The sequence below is a fragment of the Sinohyriopsis cumingii genome, chromosome 3 (genome assembly GCF_028554795.1).
Source record: "Sinohyriopsis cumingii isolate HCF-2022 chromosome 3, ASM2855479v2, whole genome shotgun sequence".
Taxonomy (NCBI): Eukaryota; Metazoa; Mollusca; class Bivalvia; order Unionida; family Unionidae; genus Sinohyriopsis; species Sinohyriopsis cumingii.
In genome coordinates this window covers 64,328,843-64,350,174 of record NC_142963.1, presented here as the reverse complement: position 1 = coordinate 64,350,174, position 21,332 = coordinate 64,328,843, and the positions used below count along the sequence as shown (strand labels likewise).

The following is a 21,332-nucleotide window of genomic DNA, read 5'->3' as shown; positions in this document are numbered from 1 at the left end:
CCAGTAGCTCTTACCACTTATTTAAATTATCATTTGTGAATTAACACTGTTACCATTTTATCAAGGAATGACCAGTTTACATCAAAAGTATTGTTGAACAGAAAGTTTGACAGATAATAATTACGTACTTGGATGTTTCTGTATTAGGCCTAAGTGTCTATCAAATTTAGTGTAAACATTGTTTTTACTGGACGTTTTCTCTCGACAGACTATCATACTATATACATGCCAAAACATACATATGAGTATTCATTGTTTTAAATGATTATCTGAACATCGGAAACAAAATAATTATATACTCTGTGTGCATCTACGTTTGCTTTTCTGTGTATTGGAAAGTGACTACCATGTAATCTGTTATCATGTGTACATCTCAGATCAAGCCAGATGCAGTTATTTTTAGTAATCTCTGTTCGTGATTTCTATCTGCTTTTGTCGTCATCAAAGAGATGCTTAGTGACTTTCCTATGCAAGGAATACTTTCTAGTGCAAACTATTTCAGATGGTTAATATATGTACAACATTATTATGAGGGCGATATTGAACAGATATAATGACGTAAAAGTTAAAGTGTTTGGAAAGAGAAGAATCTTGATTATATGGCAAAGAGACGTGAATAGATTCAAGCACTGGTCAGATTTAATTGTTTCGTAACTTTAAAATATTTATGTACAACCAAATATGTCAATTATATTTACTACTTTTCACGTTTTCTAAAAGATTTAATATCGTCATATGACATTCCCAAAAAGCAAAATATTTCGTTTGAAGACAATCAGATTTTCTATAAAAATTGGAAGAAAATATCGAGAATGCTGAACATTCAATGCAGTGCGTGCATGTAACACTTTGGAATCGGGTCATTAACTAGAATATCGATGTTCTAACCTTATTTCAGAAGTCAACGTTCATTTAGTTCTATTTACGGATATCTCTTATTTGTACAATGTAGAATGTATGCCTTGCTGACATGGATCTTGACTTCAACTTTTCACTCTAATGGATCTTGACTTCAACTTTTCACTCTAATGTTATTTTTAATATGTATGATTTGCTCGTGTTATTTTAAATCTAGGAACATAAAGCATCTTTACGTCTGACAAACTTTCTAATAAAAATCTATCATTTGTGCTAACAACTAAAATGTCAGTAACAGCCGAAGATAAAGAAAACAAAACAGAGAAAGGGGAAGGTGGTCGAGCTTCTTTTCTCTTACGATTAGTTTGTGTTTGTGTTTGCTTAGGGAGGGGATCGATTGTTTAGATGTCGTTAGAGTCATTGTTCACGAGGAGGCTGAGAAGAAGGCAGGGCGGTGAAGGAGGACGATTTAATTAATAAGTATTCTAAAAGTGGTAAGGAAAATGTTGCCCATAGAGATGTCAGTTTTCGCCGTTAAAGGTTTCAAACATTTTTAATTCACGTGAACCACGCCATGAGAAAGGTTTCCATCCAATTGCCAATAACTTCATATAAAGGGTACTCGTACTGTTAAACTTTGGCGTTATGCCGACAGCACACTCTGTACCATCGCCGCTGTAGTAAATAATTTTGTATCTAGAGATTTACTATTCAATTTTCGATTTTATTCCTACGACGACCAGCTCAGAGGTCACGTTTGTATGTTGAAAGTAACAAAATAGTTAGAGCGTCCGCCTCGGATGCGGTAGGTCGTGGGTTTGATTCCCGGCCGAGTCATAACAAAGACTTACAAAAATGGTGCTAACAGCTGCCTCGCTGGGCGTTCAGCATTAAGATGTGAGTGTTAGGACTGGTCGGCCTGGTGTTAGGATAATGTGACTGGGTGGGACATCATGCTACATGTCTGCGGCATGATTCCCCAGTGCTAGACATTACTATAAACTGCCACACTGCAGACATCGTAGCGATATGACTGAAAAATCGTTAAAGCTACGTTAAAAATCCAAATCATATCACATCACATCACAAAATAGTTTCAAACACTTGTTCCTATTACTTAGCTTATAATCCCCCCCCCCCCCCCCCCGTGTCCATATGGTCTAAAGCGCTCGCTTTTACCGATCACAACCATTTCACCCCTGTCGGCGTGGGTTCAAGTCTCGGGCTCGGCCAGTGTGGATATGTGAGAAAGCTTGCCAGTAGCTTCCCGTGGGTAAATCAATAATTTTCCCCTGACTAAGCAGGTCTCATTTGCTATTGAGAAAACGACACGGAGATTCGTCTCAATTTTTGTTATTTCACTAATAAGAACCGCTTTTCACAACTAATGTTTTTTTGGTTCTTTTAGCAAAGACTGGTACATTTTTATGAGGTCATGACATTTTTTAGAAGACCAAAGCACGGCTTGAAAAACTAATTAATTAAAGGGTTTAATATAACAATTATTATATTATATATGAAGATTCATATTCTTGGTATATTTATAGTCATTTTACGTAAAATTCTCCTGCCTCATTTTACTGGAATTATGGAAGCAAAAGCATACAATATTTTTATAAAAAGTAATAACGTATAATTTTGATCACAATGTAGCAGGTTAAAAATGTATAATTATTTTTCAACTGTGTTTATCTCCTATTTATCGATTGAAATAATTCAGTGATAGACAAAATTATGCAAGCACCCGTTGCAGCAATAAGAGATCGCAGTAAAAGATTTTCTTGGAACACAAATGACGTCACACGTTCGTCATGCCGAAATTTAACATGCACTCCTGATTCAGCCGTCTGTAAATTACTGTGTTACAAACATGTTTTATTTTTAACGTCTCTACCGTTCGATGAATGATACCAGATCAGGACAAATATAGAATATATTTAGAGCCCAATGAGTTCATATAATATAGGTTGTATTTACAATGAATTTGACCTTTAAACAAATTCTTGCTGTGTTAAAATGCGAGGGCAGATTAAGTTTAGGTTGTAAACAATATAATTTTATTTTACTCGACATTTGTCTGCGGGTAAAATCTGTGGTATTTATTAGCTGGCAGAAAGTTAAAGCAACTCTAGCATTCTTTAGGGTCTTCTTATTTTTCTTCCTTAAATGCTCAGTTTTGGCTTTTAAAATAATTCCTTTAAACATTTTCCAAGCTGTCTGCCAGGTTCAACTCTACGAAGATGTTTTATCCTTGGTGAAGTTACCGTTTCACGTTCTTCGCTAAACATGTTTTCATGTCCATTTTTGTCTTCTTCTCCTTCCATTTGTTTATTTCATACAGAAATGGAAAGATAACCAAACATGATTTTAAGCTGCTAACAGTTTATTTTTAAACTGACTTACAATGTTACTTACAATCAGTATAAATACTTTTAGTATAATTACTTAAATTGAAACCTGAATTTAAAGGTATGTTTAAAATGCGGAACAGAGAAAGACAAAACCAACCTTTACATCAATCAGTTATTATAAACCTTTTCATTGATACCACTAGAAAAGTGGTTAAAGAAAATACATTGCACTGTAAACAATACAACAAATGGTGGTATAGAAAAAAAGTCAATAGCATAATAAAGAATATATTAACAAATGGAAAGTTCAAAAGAGAGTACTACAAGAAATAGTTAAATACAATAGTTTATGTCATTAAGAAAAGTACTATACATCTACGAGAATTTCAAAATAATCACTATAAGAAGAAGAATTATACCTCTATTAGGAGACAACATTCAATTAAATACGACACTGAAAATAGCTGGTTTATTGTCTACGTACTTGTATCCAAGAATGCTATTTTTATTTTTTAAAAATCTGAAGGTGGGAGTCATGGTGTTTTAGATATAGATAGTTTCATTATACGCTCCACTTAAAATTTTTTCGACGCAGAGCAACAAAGTAAATATTTTCATTGGCCGGACGCCTAGCTTCATCATTGAGGACATTTGTTAAAATTGGTGTCAATTTTTTATGATTTTTTTACACGGTAAGCAGCCACTTCTAAAAAGACAGGTATTGTAACGATTGCTGAAAGGCACAAATAGATCAACAACTAAGCAAACCTTGTACTTTTTATATATACAACTTTTTTTCTCTCAATATTTTCTATTCTCTCCTAGTCCTCTACTGGCTTTTTAAAATTAATATTTCGGATTGTTATAAAAACAGCAGGCATGGCAGGTAATGGCAAACAGCTTTAACAAAAAGGAAGGAAACAAAACTTCTACTGAGGTAGCAAAATCCTATTGATGTCTTATACTTGTCCTTTATTTTGAAAACATAATTATCAATCCAACAAATATAATAACCAATGATGCCAGAGAATAAATCGCAACATCTCACGACAATCTGGACGTTTGAAAAGCTCTAGCATTGAATAAAGTTATATGCGTCCTTTTTATTTATTTTTCAATCAAGTTTTTCAACAAATTCTTTACATAAATCTGAACCGTTATCTCTCTGTATATTCCATCTGCCATATCCTTGCTTTATTACCGTGTGTGTACTTTATTTTAGTATAGGTGAATTTATCCTTTGTCTTCTATTAAATCTAATTCTTTTTTTTTTCAAGCAATGATTCGTTCATTTCATTGTTATTTAAATAACTGAATCCGGGGCCTTCGTGGAAATAAGTTCACTCACATAGCTTCACCTGCCTAAAACAGCCAAACGTAAGAGCAGATGGCCATGAAATATAGCTACACCTGCTTAAAATAGTCACATGTAAGACCAAATGGTCAGGAAATCTAGATCCACCGGCCTAATATAGCCAAATGTAGGACCTGATTGCCATGAAATCTAGCTGCACTTGCCTAAAATAGCCAAATGTAAGACCAGATGGCCATGAATCTAGCTACACCTGCTTAAAATAGCCAAAGGTAAAACCAGATGGCGAAGAAATCAAGCTACACCTGCCTAAAATAGCCAGATGTAAAACCAGATGGTCAATAAATCGAGCTACACCTGCCTAAATAATCAAAGGTAAAGACCAGATGGACAGGAAATCTAGCTGCATTGCCTAAATTAGCCAAATGTAAGACCAGATTGCCTAGAAATCAAGATTAGTAGGATGCTTTCTATTGAAATTTATTCCAGTTCTGTTCATTCCAAATGTTATGAAAGGAATGGTTTCAATGTTTCTCTGTTCTTTTTTATATTTATCCACATCTGATGCCACATCGGCATCACTTTTTCCAGTATTCAAGTGCTAGAACGCAAGAATGATTTTGTGTCAAAAGTTGGTGAAATTATGCTCAGGTTTCTTTTTAGCATCATTATTATAAATTTGTAAAGCTCCTAAGATCCTAATGGTAATTTGATCAAATGATGACGAGTAGTTACCGAGACGTCGTTAATGTTATTTTTTCTTTCTATTTTCAGTTATGGTAGCCATATTTGATGGTGGACTACCATCATTTGTATAAACTTTAAAGCCATTATTGTGCCATGATTTTTTTTAACCAAAATTTTTCAAATTCTGTAAAAGATTTTATTTCTTTTAGTAGAAGTTGTGTTTACATTTGTAGAAGTTGCTTTTATATTTTAAGTACAGATGGGCATATTTAAAGTCAGATAGGCACCAGTTTTAAAAATTAGAAAACCCTTTATATCAGGATGCTTTTTGTCAGATTCAGTAAAATTCTGTTGAGTGGTTTATGTTGAAAAGTCATTAATTTTTTGTTATATTTTTAGTAACGGTGGCCATATTTGATGGCAGATCATCATCATAAAATATACAAGGTCTTAATACCTGAATAATATCTACTGTCAAGTTTGGTCAATATTTATACTGTTATTAACTGTGACCATATTTAATGGCGGAATTACACCCTTTGCATAAATTTGAAAGAGTTCTAGGTCTATATAGTTTCTGTCCGTAGACCTTTGAGATTTCAGTTACAGAGGATCCCAAGTGGGTAATGATTAACACAGAATTTATTAGACTTGGCGGGCAAAAGCTGGACATTATTCAACGAGTTTTATAAATTTATATTAAATCCTTGTCCATTTGAGATTTTATTTATCACATAGTTTTATTTTAATGGAAACAGTTTAGAGAGAACGAAGAAGAAATAATTTAGTTCATACTGGTCCAAACCTGCACCTTTCATGTTAGCGCGTAAAAAAAAATTGCATTAATAAATGCGTAGTTTTATAACAAGTGACATTGAAAAGTAGATGTTTTACAAATTATAATTCAAAGAGCAACTGTCTTTCCAAATTAAAGGAACAATTGACAAAGCATAAGTTTTCAACACTGGATAGAGACTCCTTTGTGATGTTACATAGTTGACCCGGGTTAGATTAGTCAAGCCATATACATAGATTTCTATGAATATATTTGCCAGGCCCGGCCCTAGAGCAAAGCGAACAAGGCAACTGCCTTGGGTCCCGCGCTTACAGGAAATCAACTCCGCAATGCATTTTATTTGCTTGGGGCCCCGGTCATTGCTTGCTGCCTTGGGCCTGATTTTTGCAATGTTTCTACCTAAAGTATGTCAGTTCTGCTACTAATGATTCTATTTGTTGGATATTCATAAGACGGGATCTTTACTGGAAGCAGAAATTCCAGATTTACTGTAATGTTTACGTGACTGAATGTTTGCATTATTTGGTTTGGAAAATTAGATATAGACAAATTTTATACCGAGTCGGAATTGCATCACACAATAAGAAACATTAACTCGTTGCAGCCATTTTACTGCCTAAAAAATGATGTGGTTGGATAACATTCTGTCCGTTGGAAAACCGCATATGTCCACATTCTCTTCTAAACAGAGGCGCGTTTACTATTGGTATGCGGAGAACTCGCCCCATGGAGAACTCGCCCCAACGTATCTGGAGAAGTCGCCCCAGAGTGGTTGGAGAAGTCGCCCAATTGGTTGGAGAAGTCATCTCAAAACCTGTCACCCAAATAACCTTTTTATAACATAATTAAGTCATCTTTTACGTGATTCATATTTAGATTATATATATATATATATATATATATATATATATATATATATATATATATATATATATATATATATATACGCGATCACAAAAGAGATATTAACTGGTAATCATAAAAAGCAATATCATAGCAATATTTCTAAGGACGAAATTAAGTCATTATGTAATCTAATGAATGACGACAGTATAGTGATTAAAAAGGATAAGTCAAACACTATTATTATTATGAATCAAGATGATTATGTTAAAGAAGTTGAACGTCAATTAGAAATTAAATAAAAATTTCAACATGCATTAATGAGATCGCTAAAAAAAAAATTCCGTATATGAGGAATTTGATACTTTCCCTCTTAACATACGTACACCTCAATTCTACATATTACCCAAAACTCATAAAAATCTTGACCATAATTTTCCTTTAAATTATCCAGGATGATCCATTATATCAGTTTGTAATTCATATACTGAAAACCTATCAAAATTTATTCATAGTGTTTTACAACCTTTAATGAAATCACTTCCTTCATACATTAAAGATACAACTACTTTCATTAAAAAGTTGAAGTCTATTCCACAGCTATCTGATAATTTCAATCCTGGTATCATTAGATGTAACATCAGTAGTGAATAGGGACGGTCTAGGGACTAGGGGACTTCCATGTTAAAAAGGGTATATCCACTCTGGGGACTATGTAAATTTAACATGGGAGAAAAAAATATCCACTCTGGGGACTATGTAATTTAACATGGGAGAAAAAAAAATATCCATTCTAGGGACAAGCGGAATTTAACATGGGAGAAAAAAAAACAACTGTCCACTCTAGGGACAAGGGGAATTGAACATGGGAATAAATCGTGGGACTGTCTAGGGACTAGGGGAAATGGAACAGGGTCGGGACCCTATTTTAATATGGTCCCGACCTGATGGGTCTATGGAAATGGAACAGGGGAAAAAAATTGAAACAGGGAGGGGTCTCTATTTTTTTAATTTTTTTAAAAAAAAAAAGGGGGGTCTAGGCAATGAAAGTCAAGGTCTTTTCGAGATATAGGAGTGGCCCTGAAAAGGGCCTTTGGGTGTCTTCTTCTTCTTCTAACTCCTCCACTTCTTCCACCAAGTTCTCACTTTTTCCATTATTCCTTTCTTCTTCCTCTTTTCAGTTTCTTTTATCCAGTCAGGATGACCCATCGCTCTGAATTTCTGTTGGATCTTCATCCAGTTGTTATTCAATCTTTCAAACTCTAATTTCTTCTTCTTATTCTCTTCTTCTTTTCTCTCTTTGCTCCATTTTTTCTTTTATCTTCATCACTTCTACTTTCATTACCTCTCTAATTAGTTCTTCTGCTTTTATCAACTGGTTAAAACCCCACTTTACGTACCACCAGTCAGTCCAACAAAAGCTATTTTCTAGGAAGCTCCTGACTTCTATGACATGATCCAAGGCTTCCTTTAAACTACCTACTCTCACGTAAGGTGGGTCGATGAATCCTCTGGTTCTTTCTACTTCTTCCTCAATAATTCCCCTTATTAGATCTTTTGCTACTCCAAGACTCTTCACATTGTTCAGGCTACCTTCAAATCTTCTTTCCTTATTCAATCTTTCTACTACATAAGTCCCATCCATGATCCAAAAATAGCTATGTCTCAATCGTTAAATAATTTTGTCACCTCCATCTTCTTTGTTTATTCCGTGGAATGGTGTGAACGACGAATACTGTGGGTTCTTAGAGTTCAAGCGCGGACGTGAAGGAAAACATCCCCTAAGACCCAAAACTTACTTACTTAGTTGGATTATAGTGGTTTTCGTTCTTTTGAACATGTACCACTTGTTTATTCACGCACTGCGTGATTTTTAATTACTCCTGGAGGAAGGAAAAGGAGCCTCATCCACAAGGCTTTTATGTACTCAAAGAGTACTTTTTAATTTAGCCACTCAGGTGTAGGACTAACTAGTCCTTAACAACCTGACTGAAAGTTGTTGTTGTTTTTCTAGGGTTTAACGCCATTTTTCAGCACAAGATAGGCCATATATGGCGGCCAGTATAATTGGTGGAGGAAGAACCCTGGAAAACCCAGGAAAGAACCGCCGACCCACGAGAAGCTACTGGCAGGCTTTCCCACGTACCCAGCTAGCCGAGCCTTGGACTCGACCTGACTGAAAGGCTAATAAACATGAGTGGGAATAGTCACACCACACACTCGTGTTTCTTAGTTGGATTGAAATGCCCCAGGTGTCAAACCAAGCAGCATGTGACTCCCGCTACGATTGGTCGGCGGCGATGACGTCACATTAGGACACCTGGTCTTGTGGCATTGACGAAGTGGCCCGCTTTTTTGATATCATCAATTGCCTTTCCCAGTCCCATATTCCGGTAGACAGAGCCTTCCTTTTTTCCACTCTGTTTAGGTGGTGCAGGTTCGTCAGCTTCATCGCCGCTGGATGATGATACTTCCAGGGCCGCTGCCAGCGTGGAAGTTTCAAATTCTTCCGGGTCGTCTGCCAACATTGCCTGGATTTGGCTGAGTATGTTAGTAGAAATAGCTGTGGAAGCTTGATTTAAAAGTTCAGCCAGATGTTGTTTAAGAGACAAGGTTACGGTTAGGAGTATTTTTTTTTCTTTTTCTTTTTTTCTTCTTCATGAATTCCTTATTTATTTTGATTCCTTCTCTTATTGGTTTGGAATGAAAACTTGTTTTATGGTTGTTTGTATATTATTATGGAGTCCTGTTTTAATTAATTCCTATTTTCCTATTTTAATTTTTTGTGGCCTTAATTGGTTTTTATTATTCGGGCTATGAACGGCTGTGTCAGTTTGTGAACCTACGAGACCTAGCAGGCCGTCATGATTCCCAAACAGTGATTTTGTAATATTCGTCCTTAACTGGTTTTCTATTATTCGGACTATGAACGGCTGTGTCAGTCTGTGAACCCACGAGACCGAGCCGGTGTAGTGTTAAATTTTGACCCTCGTTGAATTCTGACCCGCCGGGTCATTTTTCAACGACCGTGATCAAAATTTCACGTTAAAATCTGACCCTTTTTTAAATGTTCTGTTAAATAACGACCCAGATGTAGTATCACATTTTGACCCTCGTTGAATTCTGACCCGGTCGGTAATTTTTCAACGTGATCAAATTTCACGTTAAAGGCACAATAGTGCAGAGTAGCTGTAATTTTGTGAATGTTACAGATCATGTAACTAGTGAAATGTGTCGACTTATAAGCTGAAATAATAAAAAAAACCCTAGAGTTTGAGAAGATTAAATTGGGCAATTGATAAAAAAACGAGAGAAAATGAATATTTGTGGGGGCCCGCTTTAATTGGAACTTGTAGGTCACGAACTGTTACGGAAGCCTCACGTGACCACATAAACTTATACGTCATCTTCGTCCAGTGGGCGGGTTATGAGTCACGTGGTTGTAATTTAAATATCTACTATAAACAAAAATGGCGGACACACGTGAGAGTCAAAAACGTAAAGGTCGTCCGCTCTTGTCGCTTTCCGGGAAGAAACCGAACGGGACTTATCAAGGATTCGTCTTGGGGACCAGTTTGTTCAATGGAGAGCATTGATGTAAGAGTTAGGACTGGCATCAGACACTGAAATGGCGAAGTTGTTGTTGGACAGGTAGGCCAATGTCTGTGTTATATGATAGTGATACACATTAGTTTCCCCAGAATCAAGTGCCTTTGATGTCTATGTATAAGTGTTCTCCATTTTTCAATATCTTGTTCCTACTGTATGTTTGAAAGCACACTGTTTTATTAATTCAATGTTTGCACAAGGACTTGCTTTGTAATATTTCCAAAATAGATGTGATCGGCTGATCAATATTTCACTCGATGACTGTATTGTATGTTGGGGTGGAATATATTTTTTTTATTTTTTATAACAGCGTGCTCATAAAGGTCATTTTGTACACCGGTCAATTATCTTCGTGAGACATGTTTTTTAAATTCAGCGAGGGAACTTAGATAAATTTACAAGCGTTATCAATATTTATATCATCTCTATCCCTCTCTCTCTCTCACACACACACACCTTAGGTTAATGTGACATGCACATTACTTGCATAAAAGTTTAATAAGCTTATCATGTAAACGTGATGGAACAATTAATAATATTTTATTGTACATCTTTCAACTACTAGTAAATCTATTATAAAGCACTCTATTGACTACAATTACAAAAGGATCTCTAGTCATGATAGGAAAGGATGTTGTAGTGCTACCAGAATATATGGCTGGCAGATTGTTATCAGTTAAAGTTATGAGTTGCAGTCAAGCTAGTTTTACTGATGTGATTTTTTTATAGATCTATAATGTATTCTTGCTTAAATGAAGTATTTCAGTTCTAATTGTTTAACACAGTGCACAGAAACAGATTTAAAACATAACTTACAATACAAATGAATATTTAATTCATATTTTTAGTTACAAAGTTACAAAGAATATAGCAAAAGATGAACCCAAGCATACAGAACCGATGGCCAGTACATTTTCATGCTTCACTTCAACACCTGCCAAGTGCTTTTGCAACATACTGAGAGAATGAAGACACCTTCAGTATCTGAAGTATTTCTACTGAATCAGGAAGGTAAAAATGACAAATTTCTTGCAGATTTTGTGTGTGTGTGGGTGGGGGGTTGTCTTACAATTGTCATTCTGTTGAAAACAATGATGTAACAAATCCAACACTGATAAAGGACATTATTATAACTACCAGCATGTTGAGTTCCCACTTCATGCTTTTCTTAGTTTGAGTTTGAGTTCGAAAAAGGCCTTTAATTTCGCTTTCTCAGAAGTGGGGTTGGGTATTTCAACTCTGCCACTTGATGCATAGAAAAAGGCATAATTTGAACTGTCATTGTTTTGGTTATGCAAAAAAGATCCAGTATACTGTGCTGGCTAACCCAAAAATCACAGCTGTTTTTTCCCCCCACTCAATACTTAGAGGACCAGTGATTGTATATTGAAATTGTGTCTACATGCCTCATATGTTTTCTTTATGCCATTTCCCATTTATACATGTATCCACATGCAGTTCTTGCTAACACCCTCTTCCCATCTATCCACTTAGCTCATGATGAATGCACATAAGACAAATTTAATTTAAAAACAAAATACTGAGATAACAGTTGAAGTTTGTTTTTGGAAACCACTGGCAGTTCATTAGGACTGGTGATATAACTTTTTTGGGATTTAATTTATAATACTGTAAGTTCTTTTTAAATTTCATTTTTTATTCTTGGGAATTAAATGACTTGTTGGTTTTCACTCATTACTGTTATAAAACTTTTGGAATTGAAAAGCTGTTTTTGTTTTGATGATTGCTCTTCATGCATTTTTAACTTTATTTTATCTACCTACTTTTCAAGGTTGCCAAACAAATGGATAATATGGCTTTATTACAATGGTCCCAGGACATGAACCAGTTTTGGTTTTCATGCAAGATTGCTAGCAGCTATGGACAATTTTTTGTGAGTTTTCAGTCCTTTTATTTGAAACATACATGTAAACATTTGCTATTGTATACTTTTGTATGAAATCAAAATTACAGTGCATAATACTTATCTTCTGATTTCTTTTAATGTATATTTTATCCATATATATATTCATCACCAAATCTTCTAGGTATGTAGTTTATTAAAAGCAATTTGTTTGAAATGTCAGAGTAATGAGGAATATTGAAGGAACAATGATCTGAGCAAAATTTAAATCCTGCTACGTTAACTATTAGCCAGTTCTACAATGTAGCTTTTGCTTTATGATCACCATGACGAAAGAGACCAGCTTTAGGTGCTAAAGGTATTGATTGTGGCATTCTTTCAGAGTATCTTGAGAAGTGTCCTACATCACATCACCAATACACATGAGTAGAGCCTCTGACATGGCCAAGGCATTAATAAATGTCTTCGTGAACCTTACCTGGAGAATGGAGAGTAGACAAAGCCTTGGCTTGATGAAGTTGATCCCAAGAAGGAAGCCAAAGTGCTGAAAACCTTGGCACAGGTGCTCTTGGACCAAAGGTTCCTAAACAGTGGGTATTACTTAAATTTCAGGTATGCCATTTCAGGATTGCAACAATTGCATGGTATTTAAAAGAAAAATGTGAAGACCACGTTAAATGTTTTTATTCTCAACTTAATAATAAATTACTGTATATATTTACCTTTGAAGATCTGAATAAGTTAGAATTCATAAGATGTGTGCACATGATACATGTATAGTGAATCTCCTTCTCAAGTCTTTGGTAATTTCAGGTATAATACATGCACATCAGGTATAAACAATTCCATGACACTCTATCAATAAACACTTCAGTAAAGATTTTATGTATGCAAAAATTACCAACAGTAATGATTATTTAACAATTGTATTAATCTGTTAGCAGATTACAAATAACACCTGTTACAAGATACATGTTTTTGATAATTGCTGAGCTTGAAAGTTTTTCATCAGCAGATCATGATGTACAGTGCCAAGAGATTTTCATACATCCCTCCTGTGTACAGGATTAGGAATGAGCTAACTGCTTTGGATCACAATATCCATAGTGGCTGAGGTGTAATGAGAAACAAAGAAGGGGAGATAGTGTAAGCTTGTTTCACTACAGGAAATTAGAAATAATTTTATATATTGATTGTACATTATGATCCCTACCTGGAGATCAGACGAATGGAATATTATTCACATGTACAAGTCATGAAAACTTTGTATTAGATACAAATCATTTTGCAACAATCAGCACACATTTATATATGTGGTAAGGAATCTTAATATTTTCATGCATACAGATCTTGTAATTAGTATTGTTATCATTCTAGTGGATATTTATTTTGATTTGAGCAATGCAAGTCTAATAATTAGATCCAGTGATATGTATAGCACTTTCCCAGGGGACTGACACACTTTATTAAGGATATATTGGGTTTATGGAATGTCCTCAGGACATTTGGGGTAGATGCTGTCATCATGATGATTACTAGCTAATACCTGTTCATGAAAACATGTTGCTTTCTGAAGGAATGGGCAAAAATGCATCCTGTCTCACATAGTATTTTGTGGATAGAACAAATGAGAGCAAAAACAACATCTTGGGAACTAATCATGAGGCTCTAATATTAGGTAAAAAGTTAATATGGGTTAGCATGGGGATGCTTGTCACAAATGTTAACAAAAAAATATTTTCTATAAAACAGGCATCGATGTTACAACAAAGAAAAGCAGCAGATGGTCCGTCTACCCTCGCAAGGAAAAGGAAACATCCCCGCATCAGGGAGCTTATATAAAAAGCACTCATCTGTCAACTTGAGGGAAAGCAGGGTATGCAGAGGAGAAGAGAACTAAAGGAAGATGATCCCAGGAGAATTTGTAGAAACCTGGCACCTCAAGAACCACCATCAACTATAGTTTTGGTGTGGGGAAGGAGATTTCTCTATTTTAGTTATGTAAAATATGAAACAGTGTCTGATATATGGAGGTGTCTGCTAAGGCAGGTTACACTTTATATAATATCCTGAAATAGCAGTAGTTGAAAATAAAATAATGTATAATATTGTATCTGCAGTTGCTGAAAACTTTTTATAATGATTATTTATGATCTTCGTGCCCACATTGTTTATAGGCAGAAATAAACTGCTGTTTAAAAAAAATCTGAAAGCATTATTGTTTGATGCAATAGTATGTGCATTTATAAGAAAACAATGAATAAAATCAATTGTATTCATTATATACAAACTCATACATGCAAGAAAGTGTTTAAGTTCATGCAAGCCTAGAGGGGATGAAGCCAGTGTATTGTCCATCTGGATATTTGTCATGTATCTGCAAGAAACAGCAAGAGGGAATTACATGAATGTTTCTGTCTAAAACCTGATTGAATAGGGTGTAACAGCAACTGTTTCATTAAATATGACATGAACGAGTCATGGACATCTTTTTCAATCAATTTTGACAAGTTTTGGTTGTATTGAAATTGGCTGGTAGTTATCAGCATCGTTCTTAGAACCAGATTTGTGCATATGCATTACTTTTGCAGTTTTCCATATTTTGGGGACAGATGAGGTTGCAATATTTATATTGATTATGAATGTTATGCTATCTGAAATAGCTGTGGCAGAAGTTTTAATGAGTGGTGGACCAATCTGATCAAGTCCTGTAGCTTTCTTGATATCAAGTTTACTGAGACATTTTTTTTAGCAGTTTTGTTGATACCTGTGGGATAGAGAAACATACCTCCTTAGGGATTTTTTCAGTTCATTATAGTTGTTTTCTATCACTGGTTCTTTTAACTTAGTGGTAACATGAGTGAAAAAAAATCACTCAAAACATTTGCAATGTCAGTGTCATCAGTGACTTTTGTGTCATTTACCAGAAGTGAGTGAATTTTATTTGTCTCATCTTCGTGTGTTACCCCAATGAGTTCACTGAAGACTTTCCAAATGGAGTTTGTGTTGCTCTTTGTGTTTTCAAGCATTGATTGATAAAAAGTTTTTGTTTGTTATTTCTCCATACTTGATATTGTGCATGGTTTCCCATAGCATTCAATTGGCCTCATGTCTTCATAGTATCTAGAATTTCAGTAGTCAATCAGTTAGGTTGGATTTCATACTTTACTCAATGTACTTTTAGTGGTGCATGCTTAGAGACTACATCCATAAATCAGTCCACACCTTAGAGCTTCACATATTTTGGATAATATTCCATGAACTTTATATAGGTCATCTTGAAATTGTTATTTACTTCAATTTTGGAAAGATCTGTAAGTGATAGTTTTGTGTGTATTTTTCCTATTTCTGTTGCATTTAACCTTTGTTGTCAAAAAAGTAGGATAGAGGTTACTAAGACCAACATTTGGTACATTAACATAAGCCACATTGTTTGGTAGCTTGGTATAAATGTGATCAATAAGAGTGCTTGATATTTCTGTTACCCTTGTGGGCTCATTTACCAGCTGGACTAGGCCTAATGATTCAATAAATTCCATCCAGTTACTCCTTATTTGAGTATTGAGTAGGTCCTTATTTATTCTTGCCAAGTATATGTTTCTTTCTCCTGTGCAAGAACATTTTCTATTTGTTTCAAAAAGTTATCATTCCAAATTGCTCTGGAGGAAGGTGGCCTATAAATGAAACCAACTAGGAATGATTCTGCATTATTTTGTGAAATTTCTACCCAAATACTCTCAATTTCATGTGACCCCAAGTCAGGTCGCCTTTCTGCATTTACATCTTGTAATGTATACAAGACCACCCCCACCCACCCCGTCTCTCTGTCCCTGCATAATGGTTTATTGTAGCCTTGACAGTGAAATAGATTATCATTGTGGTTAGCATTTAATTTGGTTTCACTGAGTCCTAAAACATGCATATTATTTTCCTTGGAAGACAACATTAACTTAATCTGTTCTATTTTTTCCACTATACCTTGTACATTTAAATTTTAAGTGACCCATGTTAAAACCTTTTGTATTTAGTTTCATATCAATTATATGTATGTCATCATGCAATGGGGTACTCAATGAGATTGTCTCCATATTACTTTTAAAATTTTGGTATTATATAAGGTGGCCATATAAATGAGGTGGCCTCTGTATTTTCTGTGGTATCTGTGCATGGTCTTCCTTTATCAAACCATATTGGGGTGGGGTGTTGAGTAGCAGCAAAAGGTAAAGTAGTTTAAACATACATTGCTTGGTAAAATAACTAATCCTTTAATACAAGTATGCATTTTCTAAGTTGTGCAAAACACTACTGACAAAGATATTAGAGTCTTTGCCAAGTTACTTAGTACCAAACATTTTTCAATATCTATCAATACTTGTTTTGCAAGATATAAATAAACAATTACCCTCATTCTTGTCTGCCTTGTCTGAACTAAGTGTAGAGCTTGGTCAGCTCAGTTTTTAGGCTGCACAGCATGTCTTCCTCCTCTCCCCCATCTGGTTTTTCAACTTCTTGCTCCATATCTCATCTGTCCTCTCCCTCTTCCTCTTAAAGGTCGCTCTAGAATTGAGCATGAAAGTGAGCTGATTTAAGTCTATCTAATGAATTTTAATATGTAAAAGTATTTCATAATTTGACAACTAATATATTCATGATTACTTATCAAACGTATAGGAATATAGTGCTAACTTTGGATCAAAATTTAATACATGAGAGGTTGTGATTTGATGGAAGTTTTTTGGGGCTGGATCAGGTCAAGTGTTGTGTGGGGTGGGGATCCAAAATTTAAAAAGGGCCCCTGCTTTCCTCGAATGGGCACCAAAGCAAAGTCTGTGTGTCTATTTACTCAGTGTGCATAATACCCAATAAACATGTGCAAGAATAAAGCTGTGGTCAAACTTCAACTGACAAGTGACTGTACGTTTGTGTGTGTGTGTACTTTTTTATGATCTGGCCCCGAATTTTGAACCTGGATTCCATATTCTAGTCGCAGATTTTTTTTAAAAAAAGCTTATTTAAAACCTTGTGTATGTAAAGTAGTAACTTGGAGAAGCACACAAATTCTTTTCCGCTTTGTTTGAAACGTGAGAAAGATGGATGTTAGGGGTCCACTGGTGACAATCTGGTTAGAATTTATAAATTGATGAATGAAATTACTCAGTTTTTGAGCATTTTTAAATATCCTGATGCTTTTCATTTATAAATTTGAGTGGTGGGGACGTGAGGGAGTACGAATTCTACTGGGCAAGAAATAAGAGTACCTGTGGGTTTTTGCAATACTGTACAGAGCACGTCGATTTAAATTATTCTCGTACCACAAAAACTTTGAAATATAATTATAAAAGTAGTTCTACATATATTTCATTGTTTCCTCTCAAAATTATAATTAGAAAGGACAAGGATAAGAAGAAAGAACGAGATCAGAAGGAGATCGGACTCACCGTTGTTGACATTATGGGCGGTCTCGAAGCGTGGTTGTGTTTTACGTCATCATCTTCAGTGTTTACAATGTGGCCTATAATTATGCAAATTTCGGTCACCGGAATTATGTGTGTTATTCATTCGGGATCTGCCGATCACTGCCGAGCGGGATTTCAACATGGAGACGATATATTCGTTACTCTACGTACGAAGATCTCAGAGAGCTTGTATTTCATAACGAGAACCCCTACGTACTTTATATTACCCAAGAATTGCCTTTTAAATAGTATTTAATCAGTTGATATACATAAATGTCCCAACATTTTTGCAAGAAAATTCACCCTCAGCTGCACTATTGTGCCTTTAAAAACTGACCCTTTTTTAATGTCCTTGTAAATAACGACCCGTTCAGGTGAAATTATGACCTTAGGGTAAAATGTTCTGTTATCAAAACTCAACGTTGATTTTTGAACCTCACTGAGCTGTGTCTTTCTTAATTTTCTTTTTTTTCTTTTAAGGAAACAATTGTGTGCAATAGAATGTTGTTAATCTGTCACTATCGTAATTCTCTCCGTTATACTTTTTTTTTTTTAAATGTCCCAAAATGCGGAACATTTTCAAAATAGCTGAACTTTGCTTTGGACAAATTGGACAAACTGATAAATGAATGACTATGTTTCACTTCGGTAAAGTCGCATGGTTCAACAGGGTAGGTAATCAACTGAACAGTATATTAGCGATGATCAGGAGCGTAGCTGCCTACAAGGCAGCTGCCTACACAGAATTTTGACGATTTTTTTCAATGGTTTAAGTTTCACTCACGAAACCGATATGAAATCTATATTTATATAATACAATACATACGGAAAAGAGGATTCATTAGAAGCAAAAACACGACCAAGATAGTAGCAAACTCGATTTTATTGAGTCTGTTCATAAGAATTTGATGTTTTCTTTTTATTTTTACAGTATTAAAACAGAACCAAGGTTCAGAAAGTCTCAACAAGATGCATGAAATGCTATCTCAGAGTCTCTAGATTGTAACAATGTTTCCCCGTACCCACACACCCACACTCCTCTAGCAGTTCGAGGCTTCGCCGTTCAACATGCCTAATCATCAATGATATACTAGCTACGTCACTGAGGATAATTATAACAGTAAATAAGAACCCGTGAATAATGAATAAACCATCTACAGTCGGTTTAAAGATGCATACTAATGATCGACTTTGTCTATTTGTTACTGTAGGTAAATCGGGTAAAAATAGGATTTTATTAAATGAAAATGCAGGTTATAAATATATATATATATATATATATATATATATATATATATATATATATATATATATATATATATAATAATTAACGTTCAGTTTAAAGTTTGTGATGGATCAATTGTCAATTGCCTAGGCGGTTCAGCGTATTATTTAAGAAAACCATATATATATATATATATATATATATATATATATATATATATATATATATATATATATATATATATATATATATATATATATATATATATATACATACATACATACATACATACATACATACATATGTTTAGTATGTGTATAAGCGTTCGAATCCCTGTGAGGGCACTCTTTTATTAATTTATTTCAAATCGAATTTTGAAGTATTGATATGCAATTTGTTCTAACGTTTTCTAGTTTATAATGTATTTTTGAAATTATTTTTGGGAAATGCATATTATTTTATTTTCATAAACATCCTGCATTTTAAATTACAAAATAATATTCAAGCGATACAACAAAAAACGCGTGGCGATGTAACTCTTGTTAGACCTAATATGCCGTGTATGTTTCTGAAGTGACCGCGCCTTCGCTTGCGGTTTATATATACGTGCATTTAAGACATTTTGATACGATCATAAAATTGCACACCGGTACTCTTAAAATCGATAGTGCTAACTGTTTTGTCATGATATTACATCAAATAAAAATCTCAGATATGCATCGACATGTATTATGCATCATATATATTTTTTTAAAAATCATATCGATTGGGAATAGAACCAATGACCCTTTCTTGATAGACAAGATTTTAAAAAGCTTACAATGGCATGCATCTTAATGCGAATCATTTCAACTGTTATCAATATACATGGGTATAACTTATCTCCCTATAAATACACCAATGTTTATAACGGTTATCATGTAACTATCGGCCGACAATACAGAGAAGCAGAGATCAATTGACAATGTTTACGTTTAGACCAAATGTAAACAATATATATATTTAAATTTTAAAAATACATTTCTTAATTTTATTACAAGAAAAACGTAAAACCCGCGGCCGTAAAATATCGCTAATTTAGCACGATTTACCTGTATTAAAAGATTTCCAAAAATGGCTTCCTTCACTTGGAATTAAATTATATTGTGCTTGGGTAGCGAACATTCCATTAATCTTTTAAATTCTGACGAATACAATTGAATAGTTGGGAGCAATCAAGTTTCCAAAAAGCAAGCAAAATCTCTTAAGTTTTTGCAACATTCAAACCAGTATTATGTGTTATTTGTTCAAAATCCCTCAACATCTAAGGGTGATATGGAGCGGAAACCAAATATATAGTCTACTGGACCATCACTAACAGGTGTATGTGGAGTTCCAAAAAACAGACCTTTTCAGGGCTAACCAAAAACTCTAGAAAAGAAACACTATTCAATTTGCCAATGTGAGAATGTGGAGTAGTGTTTATATAAACACTCCCTCCTTTCCTGGTGTGTGTGTGTGTGTGTAAGCGCTCACGTACGTTTGTGGGGATGATAGATTATTGGGTTTTGTAAGCGCTGAAGTACGTTTGTGTAGATACTAGAGAGTATGATTTTTAAAACCTTCACGTTTATGGATAGTATATTATGGTTATGTTTCTGCTTTTCCGTGTGTGGATAGTGGATTGTGGTTATGTTTTTAGCTTTTCCCGTGCGTGGATGGTAGATTTTGGGGTTTGATTTGGCATCTCTGCGTGTGTGGATAGTAAATGGTGGGTTTGTTTCTGCTTCTTGACGTGTATGAATGGTAAATTTTGGGTTTGATTTGGCTTCTTCTCGTGTGTAGATAGTATATTGTGGTTATGTTTTGGCTTCTCAGCGTGTGTGGATAATATATTATGGTTATGTTTCTGCTTCTCCGTGTGTAGATAGTAGATTGTGGTTATGTTTTTAGCTTCTCCCGTGTGTGGATGGTAGATTTTGGTGTTTGATTTGGCATAACTGCGTGTGTGGGTTGTAAATGGTGGGTTTGTTTCTGCTTCTTGTCGTGTGTGGATGGTAGATTGTATGGCTTGATTTGGCATCTCTGCGTGTGTGGATAGTAAATGGTGGGTTTGTTTCTGCTTCTTGACGTGTGTCAATGGTAAATTTTGGGTTTGATTTGCCTTCTTCTCGTGTGTGGATAGTAGATTGTGGTTATGTTTTGGCTTCTCAACGTGTGTGGATAGTATATTATGGTTATGTTTCTGCTTCTCCGTGTGTGGATAGTAGATTATAGGGGTTTGTAAACGCTCACGTAGGTTTGTGTGGATAGTAGAGTGTGTGGTTGTTTAACTTTCCTTTTGTGTTAATA

At 34.8% G+C, this 21,332-nt stretch overlaps 1 protein-coding gene and 1 long non-coding RNA gene across 2 annotated transcripts in view; one reads left to right on the top strand and one right to left on the bottom strand.

Annotated features, from left to right (window-relative positions):
* The window catches only part of LOC149802996 (carbohydrate sulfotransferase 8-like), a 31,471-nt gene extending 12,923 nt beyond the window's left edge, over nucleotides 1–18,548 (bottom strand). The window contains exons 1-2 of the mRNA XM_089952540.1: nucleotides 17,759–18,548; nucleotides 16,723–16,877 (exon numbers count right to left, since the gene is read on the bottom strand). Of these exons, the coding sequence (XP_089808666.1) occupies nucleotides 16,723–16,728 (6 nt within the window). The 5' untranslated portion in view covers nucleotides 16,729–16,877; nucleotides 17,759–18,548. The remainder of the gene's footprint in view (nucleotides 1–16,722; nucleotides 16,878–17,758) is intronic.
* On the top strand, nucleotides 7,013–14,066 carry LOC149802997 (uncharacterized). The gene is made up of 4 exons (XR_016420121.1): nucleotides 7,013–10,498; nucleotides 11,305–11,467; nucleotides 12,249–12,350; nucleotides 12,703–14,066. It is a non-coding gene; the product is annotated as an uncharacterized LOC149802997 (long non-coding RNA).
* Nucleotides 18,549–21,332: the final 2,784 nt, after the last annotated feature.